At 44.6% G+C, this 12,950-nt stretch overlaps 1 protein-coding gene across 1 annotated transcript in view; it reads left to right on the top strand.

The window, feature by feature from the left end:
* The window catches only part of LOC137094797 (beta-1,3-N-acetylglucosaminyltransferase lunatic fringe-like), a 49,936-nt gene extending 43,657 nt beyond the window's left edge, over positions 1 to 6,279 (top strand). Inside the window, exons 6-8 of the mRNA XM_067460555.1 lie at positions 1,053 to 1,218; positions 1,476 to 1,561; positions 4,168 to 6,279. Of these exons, the coding sequence (XP_067316656.1) occupies positions 1,053 to 1,218; positions 1,476 to 1,561; positions 4,168 to 4,234 (319 nt within the window). The 3' untranslated portion in view covers positions 4,235 to 6,279. The remainder of the gene's footprint in view (positions 1 to 1,052; positions 1,219 to 1,475; positions 1,562 to 4,167) is intronic.
* Positions 6,280 to 12,950: the final 6,671 nt, after the last annotated feature.

Raw genomic sequence — 12,950 nt, 5'->3', positions numbered from 1 at the left:
CTGTGGCCAACCTTCTCTCCCTCTTTCTCTCCTTCTTTCACTCCTTCCTTCATTTCCTTTTCTTCTTTCCTTTCTTCCTTCTCTACCTGTTTACTTCCTTCCTTCTTTTTATTTCTTTCCTTCCCTCCCTCTTTCTCTCCTTCTTTCTCTTCTTCCTTTGCTCCGTCTTTCCTCCCTTCCCTTTTTTCTTTCCTTCTCTCCTCCTTCCTTCTCTTCCCCTTTCCTTCCTCCTCCCTTTTTATTTTCCTTCCTCTTTCTCTCCTTTCTTCCCTCTCTATCTCTTTCTTTCCTTCCTTCGCTCTTGACTTCCACACTTCTTTTCCTTTCTGAACATGAGGAAGAACTTCCTGACTGTGAGAGTCGTTCAGCAGTGGAACTCTCTGCCCCGGAGTGTGGTGGAGGCTCCTTCTTTGGAAGCTTTTAAACAGAGGCTGGATGGCCATCTGTCAGGGGTGCTTTGGATGCAATATTCCTGCTTCTTGGCAGAATGGGGTTGGACTGGATGGCCCATGAGGTCTCTTCCAACTCTTTGATTCTATGATTCTATGAGGCTGGATGGCCATCTGCCAGGGGTGATTTGAATGCAATATTCCTGCTTCTTGGCAGAATGGGGTTGGACTGGATGGCCCATGAGGTCTCTTCCAACTCTTTGATTCTATGATTCTATGAGGCTGGATGGCCATCTGTCAGGGGTGATTTGAATGCAATATTCCTGCTTCTTGGCAGAATGGGGTTGGACTGGATGGCCCATGAGGTCTCTTCCAACTCTTTGATTCTATGATTCTATGAGGCTGGATGGCCATCTGTCAGGGGTGATTTGAATGCAATATTCCTGCTTCTTGGCAGAATGGGGTTGGACTGGATGGCCCATGAGGTCTCTTCCAACTCTTTGATTCTATGATTCTATGAGAGTATTCTCACGTATATATAGCATGTAAGGCTACAGAAATAAATCAAGCAACTATGAATTGCATGCCTTCTTTAAATGATGCAAATCTAAGATCTCCTTTTGCTTCCTCACCTGAGTAAAACCTTTTGTAATCTTTCCACAGCGGCGGGCATTTCATGAGCACAGCGGAGAAGATCCGGCTCCCCGACGACTGCACCATCGGGTACATCATCGAATCCGTTCTGGGGGTGAAGCTGATCCGAAGCAACCTCTTCCATTCTCACCTAGAGAACCTCCATCAAGTGCCCAAGTCGGAGATTCACAAACAGGTAGCGTCAAGCAACCCTTCCTTCCGCCATCTTCCCATGGATCGTTCATGGTCCTGTGCCTGGTATATAGACATGTCTTCATCACTGTTTTGAGAGGAACGTGGAGGTGTCTAGGTTTGTTGGATGGGAAGCTACGCTGGTGGGAAATTGGTCCATCTCTCATACAGTTGCTGGACTATATGATGCATTATTAATGTGAGGGATTGTGAAGAGGTTGGAGCTTAATCCTCACATCCTAAATTTCCCGCTTCCTGCAGGTGACCCTGAGTTATGGGATGTTTGAAAACAAAAGGAATTCTATCCATATGAAAGGGGCGTTCTCGGTGGAGGAAGATCCGTCCAGGTGAGTGCCTCATTGCTCTGCAGACAAGCAAAGCTACACAAAGTCCTCCTTAAGAAAAGGAACTAGAACTAAAGTTATTCCTGTTCGGGGTCTGGGGTGAGCCACAAACCATCATCTACAAGTCTGTAGTATTAGTCCCTACTACAAGCAAGTTTGTAGTAAGGAATAATAATAATAATCATCATCATCATCATCATCATAGAATCATAGAATCAAAGAGTTGGAAGAGACCTCATGGGCCATCCAGTCCAACCCCATTCTGCCAAGAAGCAGGAATATTGCATTCAAATCACCCCTGACAAATGGCCATCCAGCCTCTGCTTAAAAGCTTCCAAAGAAGGAGCCTCCACCACACTCCGGGGCAGAGGGTTCCACTGCTGAACAGCTCTCACAGTCAGGAAGTTCTTCCTAATGTTCAGATGGAATCTCCTTTCTTGTAGTTTGAAGCCATTGTTCCGCGTCCTAGTCTCCAAGGAAGCAGAAAACAAGCTTGCTCCCTCCTCCCTGTGGCTTCCTCTCACATATTTAAACATGGCTATCATATCTCCTCTCAGCCTTCTCTTCTTCAGGCTAAACATGCCCAGCTCCTTAAGACGCTCCTCATAGGGCTTGTTCTCCAGACCCTTGATCATTTTAGTCACCCTCCTCTGACACATTCCAGCTTGTCAATATCTCTCTTGAATTGTGGTGCCCAGAATTGGACACAATATTCCAGATGTGGTCTAACCAAAGCGGAATAGAGGGGTAGCATGACTTCCCTAGATCTAGACACTAGGCTCCTATTGACGCAGGCCCAAATCCCATTGGCTTTTTTTGCCGCCACATCACATTGTTGGCTCATGTTTAACTTGTTGTCCACGAGGACTCCAAGATCTTTTTCACACGTACTGCTCTCGAGCCAGGCGTCACCCATTCTGTATCTTTGCATTTCATTTTTTTCTGCCAAAGTGGAGTATCTTGCATCATCATATTATCTTGTTGAAGGCTTTCATGGCCAGAATCTCTGGGTTGCTGTGAGTTTTCTGGGCTGTCTGGCCATGTTCCAGAAGTATTCGCTCCTGATGTTTCACCCACATCTATGCAATCATCCTAATAGGTTGTGAGGTTATTAGGAAACTAAGCAAGTGGGGTTTATATATCTGTGGAATAATGTCCAGGATGGGAGAAAGAACACTAGTCTACTGTATACAATGCAACTATAGACAAGTCTACATAGGGACCACCAAGTACAGCATCATCCAAACATGAATAAAAAAACATGAAAGGCACTGCGGACTGATTCAGCCAGAAAAGTCAGCCATGTCCAGGGTGGGAGAAAGAACTCTTGTTGCAATTGGCCACCTTGATTAGCATTGAATGGCTTTGCAGCTTCAAAGCCTGCCTGCTACCTGCCTGGAGGGAATCTATTGTTTGGAGGTGTTAGCTGGCCCTGATTGTTTCCTGTCTGAAATTCCCATTTTTTGAGTATTGTTCCTTATTTATTGTCCTGATTTTAGAGTTTTTTTGTAATACTGGTAGCCAGATTTTGTTCATTTTCATGGTTTCCTCCTTTCTGTTGAAATTATCCACATGCTTCTTGTGGATTTCAATGGCTTCTCTGTGTAGCCTGGCATGGTGGTTGTGAGAGTGGCCCAGCATTTCTGTGTCCTCAACTGATATGCTGTGTCCAGGTTGGTACATCAGGTGCTCTGCTATGCCTGGCTTCTCTGGTTAGGTTAGTCTGCAGTGCCTTTCGTGTTCCTTGATTCGTGTTTGGGCAATGCTGTACTTTGGGATCCCTATGTAGACTTAGAATCATATTGGAAGAGACCTCATGGGCCATCCAGTCCAATCCCGTTCTGCCAAGAAGCAGGAAAATTGCATTCAAAGCACCCCTGACAGATGGCCATCCAGCCTCTACTTAAAAGCCTAAAAGACTTGTCCACAGCTGCATGGTATACAATATACAAGAGTTCTTTCTCTCACCCTGGACATTATTCCACAGATATATAAACCTAATTTTCCCAGTTTCCAACAGACCTCACAACTTCTGAGTGTGCCTGCCATAGATGTGGGTGAAACGTCAGGAGGTAATACTTCTGGAAAACTCACAACAACCCAGGGATTCCAGCCTTGAAATACTTTGACGACACAGTGTTGTTTAGGTTGTTGTTGTTATTGTTGTTGTATTATTCCTTACTACAACCTTGCTGGAGACTGGTAGATGATGGCTTGAAGCTCAGCCTAGTTACCTTTCTTACAGTAGAAGTATTCTAGTCTACACATGTTTATGCTGCAATGCAGTTGCTAGGCCTCTTAGGTGTAGATGACTCTTTGTCCCAGCTGCTCCTCTGGAAAAAAAAAAGTTATAATTGTAAAGCTGCTGCTGATTTAATTTGGTTGCAGATTTTCAGTAAGATAATGATCTGATCATTCAACAACCAGTCATCACGGTCCCAGAAACTCTTGCAATGTTTTGATGCAGTTGTAGAGCTAAGGCTCCACATCACCAGCATTGCAAGAGTTTCTGGGACTGTGATGACTGGTTAACCTCCTCGCGGCCTTGAATCTCAAAGGTGTGGTGCTTCAAGGCCAGTGCTGAATATTCCTCCTTTTTTCGTTTGCAGGTTCCGCTCCATCCACTGCCTGCTGCATCCGGACACTCCTTGGTGCCCTTCGAATGTCGCTTACTAAGAGACAAGGCGTCCCCCTTCGTAACTTCGTCCCGCGTCTCCCCGGTATCCGAAGAGCGCGTGGGACCCATGTATTCGTGTCGTTGTTTCTCCCTTTGCTGTGAAGCGGTTGGCTCTTTAATTACTGTGGTTCATTCACAGTGTGTGCGTTGTATAGGCTGCTGTGCGGCCCGGTCTTCCTTCTTCTGCTCTCTCCACGCAGGCTGAGTGTGTTGAACATGTTTGTGTGTGTGTGTATGTGTGTGTATATATATATGCACACACACCTTTTTATTGGGGCAGGGGATACACAGATAGGATAGAATGAATGCTTTCAAGTCACGGAATCGTAGAATTACAGTAGAGTCTCACTTATCCGACCTTCGCTTATCCGACATTCCGTCATATCCGAGGCTCTTATCCATGTGTGTGTGTATGTATGTATGCATATATATATGTATATGTATGCGCACACACCTTTTTATTGGGGCAGGGGATACACAGATAGGATAGAATGAATGCTCTCAAGTCACGGAATCGTAGAATTACAGTAGAGTCTCGCTTATCCGACCTTCACTTATCCGACATTCTGTCATATCCAAGGCTCCCCTTTTCCTCCAGCATTTCCCCATCAATTAAAGGAATGCTCCCCAACTTTCTCTCCATTCCCAATAAGACAAGAAGGAAGAGGAGGGAGGAAAAGGGGGAAAGAGGATGAACAGGAAGCAGAATTTATTTATTATTTATTTAATAGTTTCGTATACCGGCCTTCTCACCTCTCTTGAGGGACTCAGACCGGTTTCCAACCATAATATCACATACAATCAATAAAACATCGTAATACATATTACAGTAAAACATTAAAACAGCAATTACAATCAACAATTATAATGGTCAGTCGTCACACTAAAATCGTTGCTCATCATCCTCCATCCATATCTCAGGGTGTTGGCTCACTCGTCGAATGCCTGTCTCCATAACCAAGTCTTCACCTGTTTCCTAAATGTCAGGATAGACGAGGCGGTTCTGATCTCCAGTGGGAGAGAGTTCCAGAGTCGAGGGGCCACCACTGAGAAGGCCCTGTCCCTCGTCCCCACCAGATGCGCTTGCGAGGCCGTTGGGACCGAGAGCAGGGCCTCTCCAGACAATCTTAATAATCTTGAAGCATCCTCCCTCCTTCCTTCTGTGATTTCCACACTCCTCTTCCGCATCCAGGCACCTTTCTGGCCAGTCTAGCCCTGGGGCATTGCCTTGCCTTAACTCTTTGAGTCCCTCTTGTTAGTATTCTAGGAGTCTGTGTCAGATGAGTAACAGCAGAAGACTCCATATTATCCGACATTTTTGTTATCCGACGTCCTGCATTTGTGTCGACTAAGCGAGACTCTACTGTACTTACCTTTGGCAACGGAGTAAATACTAACCAGTACTAGGTTAGAAACAGGAACAAAAGGCACAATCTAGCCTAAATTAGGCACTTCTTTTCACACTGCATGCCTTTCACCATAGAAGCCAAGTTTTGTACTGAATTCAGCCACCTTACAGTGGACTTGGGTGGTAAATGAGCAGGTGTTAATCACGTCACCACCCTTCAACAATTGCATACTTTCCAGGTGTGTTGCCCTTCAGCTCCTCCAATCATCCTTTACAAAGCTTTGATGTTGCTGCTGCTTGCAGAGAATGGGACTTGTAGTCCCGAGTCTGGAAGGAAGGAAATGGAGAGGCTGTCCCAGAAACGCATCTATCTCCCTCTTGTCTTCCTTTTCCTTGTCCTGTTATGCTTGTGAGGCTCCGGAAAAGTCTTGAAATGAAGGTTTACATACTATACTTTGTGAGTTTTTGGAAAGTTTTACTTTGTAGTGTTAAGCTATTGTTTCTTCCTTATGTATGTGTATATAGATGAGTTCTGGAGAGCTGCTTTTCATCTGTTTGGCATTCAGAGCTGGACTAATGTATACTCCTGTATACATTAGCACAGGCATGGGCCAACTTTGGCCCTCCAGGAGTTTTGGACTTCAACTCCCACCATTCCTAACAGCCTCAGGCCCCTTCCTTTTCCCCCTCAGCCGCTTAAGCGGCTGAGGGGGAAAAGGAAAGGGCCTGAGGCTGTTAGGAATGATGGGAGTTGAAGTCCAAAATACCTGGAGGGCCAAAGTTGGCCCATGCCTATGTTAGCATCTGCGTGTAGCATCCCTGTACATATGCTCTGGAGCAGTGTTACTCAACCTTCCTAATGCCGCGACCCCTTAACACAGTTCCTCATGTTGTGGTGACCCCCAAAATTATTTTTGTTGCTACTTCATAACACTAATTTTGCTACTGTTATGAATCGTATCTGATATGCAGGGTGTATTTTCGTTCACTGGACCAAATTTGGCACAAATACCCAATACACCCAAATTTGAATACTGGTGGAGTCAGGAGGGGGGATTGATTTTGTCATTTGGGATTTATAGTTACAATCAAAGGGCATTCCGAACTCCACCAGTGATGGAATTGAACCAAACTTGGCACATGTCCAATAGAAAATACTGGAAGGGTTTGGTGGGCATTGACCTTGAGTTTGGGAGTTGTAGCTCACCTACCTCCAGAGAGCATTGTGAATTCAAACAATGATGGATCTGGACCAAATTTGACACAAATCCTCCATATGCAGGATGCATTTCTGATATGCAGGATGCATTTCCATTCACTGGACCAAATTTGGCACAGATACCCAATATGCCCAAATTTGAATACTGTAGGAGTTGGGAGGGGGGGATTGATTTTGTCATTTGGGATTTATAGTTCAACTACAATCAAAGGGCATTCTGAACTCCACCAATGATGGAATTGAACTAAATTTGGCACATAGAACTCCCATGTCCAATGGAAAATACTGGAAGGGTTTGGTGGGCATTGAGCTTGAGTTTGGGAGTTGTAGCTCACCTAAATCCAGAGAGGACTGTGGACGCAAACAACGAGAAATCTGGACCAAACTTGACACAAATCCTCAATGTGCCCAAATGTGAACATTGGTGGAGCTTGGGGAAAATAGACCTTGACATTTTGGAGTTGTAGTTGCTGGGATTTATAGTTCACCTACAATCAAAGAGCATTTTGAACCCAACCACCAATAGAATGAGGCCAAACCTTTCCACAGAGAATCCCCATGGCCAACAGAAAGTACTGTGTTTTCTGATGGTCTTTGGCGACCTCTTGGACACCCTCTGGCGACCCCTCCAGGGGTCCCGACCCCCAAGTTGAGAAACACTGCTCTGGAGCATCCTCTTCAAACTTAACGCATGCCACTCTCCACGTATCCTCCTCCTGAAAGTCTGCCATCCCAATCTCAGCCACCCGAAGAGCTGTACCCTTCCTTCTTCATCCTTTTTCCTTTCCCTAAATCCCAGTGTCGTATTTTGCTTCGTGGAGCCTTGAGCCAAGGCTTCCATTCCAAATGAAAAAGAGAAAGAAATGGCCCATACTGGGTGTTGTTTGTAAATATCTTATTGCTGCAGTATTATTTACTGTGCCTTTTTTTTTGTTGTTAAAGCAGAGGCCTATGTAGCTTTTTCAATGGTTTGACTTAAAAATTAACCTATTTTTTTTTTCTGTGGATCGGAAAAGAAAAACACTCGCTTCTGTAAAATCTGTTCCAAGAACGTAATGGAAGAAGTATTTTGTAATCGCCTGCTTGCCCTTAATTTATACATCCCAGTATCTGGGGTGTTGTTCCCTTCCTTCATCTTCTTCCATCAAAGTAGAAAATGTTTGTGTTCTGTCTTTGCTTAAGAAAAAAAACCATGAAATAGAGATGTTTGGGGTGGAAAAATTAACCTGGATCAATGTTCTCAGGGAATTAAACCTGATTGTTACCATGGAGTCTATGGTAGCCATCTTTGCTTTCAATAAAGCAGCTGGTTGGCTGATCGAAAGGACACGCGACTTGTGTTTTGTTTTGTTTGCACCTTGGGACAAAAACCACAAATCTTGTTCTGTATTGACAACATATCGAAAGGCTTAAAAAGCAACCCAAAGTTGGAGCGTGATGTCCATATTTTGATGTTTGCAAGTCATTCCATGTTGCTGTACACACTGAATACAAATCAGAGGTGAAATAAATGTGCCCCATGTAGTACTAACATATAGGAAACACTGAACGTACACCAAGCACAAAGTAGCTGCACACAATAACATCCTGCGGAAACTTACTAATAGTACATGGGGTGCAGACCCAAAATTAATAAAACTTCAACCCTGGCCTGGTCTCACTCATTTGGTAAGTAATGGATCTGTAATTGGTTAAATGGACAAACCCAGAGGGTGATTCTCACCAATGCTTCCTCTTCATCCTGGAAAGAAGTGACGAGCGGAGTGCTGCAGGGTTCTGTCCTGGGCCCGGTCCTGTTCAACATCTTTATTAATGACTTAGATGAAGGGCTAGAAGGCAGGATCATCAAGTTTGCTGACGACACCAAATTGGGAGGGAGAGCCAAGACTCCAGAGGACAGGAGCAGGATTCAAAGGGATCTTGACAGATTAGAGAGATGATTGGCCAAAACTAACAAAATGAAGTTCAACAGAGACAAATGCAAGACACTCCACTTTGGCAGAAAACAGGAAATGCAAAGAGACAGAATGGGGGACAATGCCTGGCTCGAGAGCAGTACGTGTGAAAAAGATTTTCGAGTCCTAGATCTAGGGAAGTCATGCTCCCCATGCTCTATTCCGCTTTGGTTAGACCACACCTGGAATATTGTGTCCAATTCTGGGCACCACAATTCAAGAGAGATATTGACAAGCTGGAATGTATCCAGAGGAGGGCGACTAAAATGATCAAGGGTCTGGAGAACAAGCCCTATGAGGAGCGGCTTAAGGAGCTGGGCATGTTTAGCCTGAAGAAGAGAAGGCTGAGAGGAGATATGATAGCCATGTATAAATATGTGAGAGGAAGCCACAGGGAGGAGGGAGCAAGCTTGTTTTCTGCTTCCTTGGAGACTAGGACGCAATGGAACAATGGCTTCAAACTAAAAGAGAGGAGATTCCATCTGAACATGAGGAAGAACTTCCTGACTGTGAGAGCTGTTCAGCAGTGGAACTCTCTGCCCCAGAGTGTGGTGGAGGCTCCTTCTTTGGAAGCTTTTAAACATAGGCTGGATGGCCATCTGTCAGGGGTGATTTAAGTGCAATATTCCTGCTTCTAGGCAGGGGCTCATGAGGTCTCTTCCAACTCTATGATTCTGTGATTCTATGTCTGCCTTGTTTAGCTCAAATCTGCCCACACAAAGCAGGTGAATATAGCACTGAATTAGGCATGTAGAACAATGGTTCCCAACCTGTGGTCCGTACTTACTTACTTAGGCAATCCCTCGTTGTCCGAGTAGGATTGTCTTCCAAGATTGGTGTCCTGGTGGTGGGTCTGTAGGTGACTGTGGAGCCCTATTCTTGACCTGCATGTCCTCCTGTAGTGAGGACATCAGTTTCCAAGTGGAAGGTGGTCCTGGTCGGGGTTGGCTTGACATGCCTTCCTCTTGGCACATTTCTCTCTTTTGCCCTCCATTCGTGCCTCTTCAAATTCTACAGCACTGCTGGTCACAGCTGACCTCCAGATGGAGGACTCAAGGGCCAGGGCTTCCCAGAGTTTTTTAAGGTTGGCTTTGTGCCCGTCTTTAAATCTCTTTTCCTGCCCACCAACATTCCATTTTCCGGGTTGCTGTAGGCTTTTTCGGGCTATATGGCCATGGTCTAGAGGCATTCTCTCCTGACATTTCGCCTGCATCTATGGCAAGCATACTCAGATGCAGACGAAACGTCAGGAGAGAATGCCTCTAGACCATGGCCATATAGCCCGAAAAAAACCTACAACAACCCAGTGATTCTGGCCATGAAAGCCTTCGATAATACATTCCATTTTCCATTCTTGAATTTGGAGTAGAGCAACTGCTTTGGGAGATGCTGGTTGGGCATCTGGACAACTCCAGCGGAGTTGATGGAAGAGGAGCATCGCTTCAGTGCTGGTGGTCTTTGCTTCTTCCAGCACACTGACATTTGTCCGCTTGTCTTCCCAAGAGATTTCCAGGATTTTTTGGAGGCAACGCTGATGGAATCATTCCAGGAGTTGCATGTGACTTCTGTAGATAGTCCACGTCTTGCAGGTCTATAGCAGGGTTGGGAGGACAATAGCTTTATAAACAAGCACCTTGGTATCCCTACGGATGACCTGGTCCTCAAACACACTCTGCACCATTTGGAAAAATGCTGCACTCGCAGAGCTCAGGCGGTGTTGTATTTCAGTGTCAATGTTGACTTTGGTGGAGAGGTGGCTGCCAAGGTAGCCAAAAGGAAGCTGATCCCAAGATACGTCTGAAGACTAGCTGCAATGGTGAGGAGGAATCAAAAGTTCAGCTCTTCACTTATCAACTCAAAGATCTGAAACTGCAAACTGGAAGAATTTCTGAATCTCTGGGAAGGCAGGCAGAACAGGCAGCATTGAGCCGGATGATGGAACTGACCAAGTTTCCGCTGAAGGCTTTCTCCTGCAAACGGAGAGGCAGTGAACGCAAATGGAATAATTGGCCTTACAAGGAGGGAAGAGGGAGGCATAGGGTTGGAGAAGAGTTCAAAAGGTGAAGCAGCGGAATCTACTGAAGCTTTCACTGTCATCTCCTGCTCCTTGGCAAGAGGATCGCCTCTAGTCAAACATTTACGCAAGAGCCCCTGTGAGGCGCCATTTGTGTTGAAGTCGTTGGATGCACCTGATTGCAATTGTGTCCATTGCCATCAAAGATGGAAAACAACTTGTGGTTGAACCCATGAGTGCAGCCATAAGTCCCTTAAAGTGGATCTCAAAACATACACACATAAATCCAATGTACCAAATAGGATCTAATTTGAAAAAGGCAGGGTCATATTCCTCTTCAACTAAGCCAACATTGATTGAATCACACTGTTCACATAAGCGGAGACACACAAATGGCCTTATTATTATATTTATATCTGTCTGTGTGAGATAGATAGATAGATAGATAGATAGATAGATAGATAGATAGATAGATAGAAATATATGTAATGTTCGTTTGTGGGATTAACAGAACTCAAAAACCACTGGACTAATTGACACCAAATTTGGACACAAGACACCTAACAACCTAATGTATGTCTTTCACTCAAAAAAAATTATTTTGTCATTTGGGAGTTGTGGTTGCCGTGATTTATAGTTCACCTACTATCAAAGAGCATTCTAAACTCCACCAATGATGGAAATGAACCAGACATGGCACACAGGATGCCCATGACCTACAGAAAACACTAGAAGGGTTTGGTGGGCATTGACCTTGAGTTTTGGAGTTGTAGTTCACCTACATCCAGAGAACCCTGTGGACTCAAACAATCATGTATCTGGACCAAACTTGGCACGAATATTCCATATGCCCAAATGGAGTTTGGGGGAAATAGACCTTGACATTTGGGAGTTGTAGTTGCTGGGATTTATAGTTCACCTACAACCAAAGAGCATTCTGAACTCCACCGATGATGGAATTGGGGCAAACTTCCCACAGAGAACTTCCATGACCAACAGAAAATACTTAAGGCCATCAAATCCAACTCCCTTCACCAGGGCAAGAAAACTGCTTTGAGTAATCAAAGCCCTCCTGACAAAGAGTCATCCAGCCAAAGATATAGATAGATAGATAGATAGGATTCACACACAGAGAGATATAGTATCATAGATTGGAAAGGGACCCTTAAAGAAGGATACGTTGCATGTTCCAGAGTAGGCAAACCAGACAATCTCCACATCAACACTGACAAAGAAACAGCAAGAAATACTGTTTACCCACAAGCATCAAAAAATTACATAGATTAGAAACCAAGATTTCTCATTACTTTATTTTCCAGATCACCAGACTGGGCCACAGCAACGCATGGCAGGGGACAGCATATATCTCTATCTCTCTATCTCTCTATCTCTCTCTCTCTATCTCTATCTCTGTCTGTCTGTCTGTCTATATCTATCTATCTATCTATCTATCTATCTATCTATCTATCTATCTATCTATCTCTTTATCACAAAGGCTCCTACATGGCTTGATGGATGTGGACCAGAGGTTCCCAGCCTATTTTCACCAGGGACCGCTCTCCAACATTAGTATCAAAATGGTTACAAATCAGTTTTTGACTTGATTATTTGGGGTGCTGATTCAGAAAATTGCATTGAATAGACCACATCAGCTCCAATTTCTGATACAGAACAGATGTCATCCATTAGTCGTCATCTGCTCGCCTACAGAAAACCATATTTAATAATCTAGAGCTGATGTTGTAGTAGTAATCTTCTGTGGGTAGTCAGCCTCTCCCCTTCAACATCCCCATTGCCTCGGCACTATAAGAGGGTTGTGCAAGATTGATCACTCTTGTTGTTGCATGGTTTTGAGGCAACAGTGTAGTAATGATGAGACCGTGGCCCATATTTCCGTTCTTGCAGACCACTGGCGGTCCACAGTCCACAGGTTGGGAACCACAACCAAAACATGGCACACATACACCTCATTACACTATGTCACACCATTTTTGTCCCTGGGTTATAAATGTCATTTCCCAATTGCTTCTATCATAAAAACATTGGGAAAACATTTTCCCAGCAGCTTCATGTAAATGTTTAACAGACTGCGCTCTGGCACCACGAGATGCAGAGCCAACCTCAAGAAATGGGGCTACAAAGTGGAATCCACGACATGCGAGTGTGGAGAAGAGCAAAC

This window comes from Anolis sagrei, chromosome X (assembly GCF_037176765.1).
Source record: "Anolis sagrei isolate rAnoSag1 chromosome X, rAnoSag1.mat, whole genome shotgun sequence".
Classification (NCBI taxonomy): Eukaryota; Metazoa; Chordata; class Lepidosauria; order Squamata; family Dactyloidae; genus Anolis; species Anolis sagrei.
The sequence above is the reverse complement of the archived record's forward strand: the minus strand, read 5'-3'. Positions and strand labels throughout refer to the sequence as shown.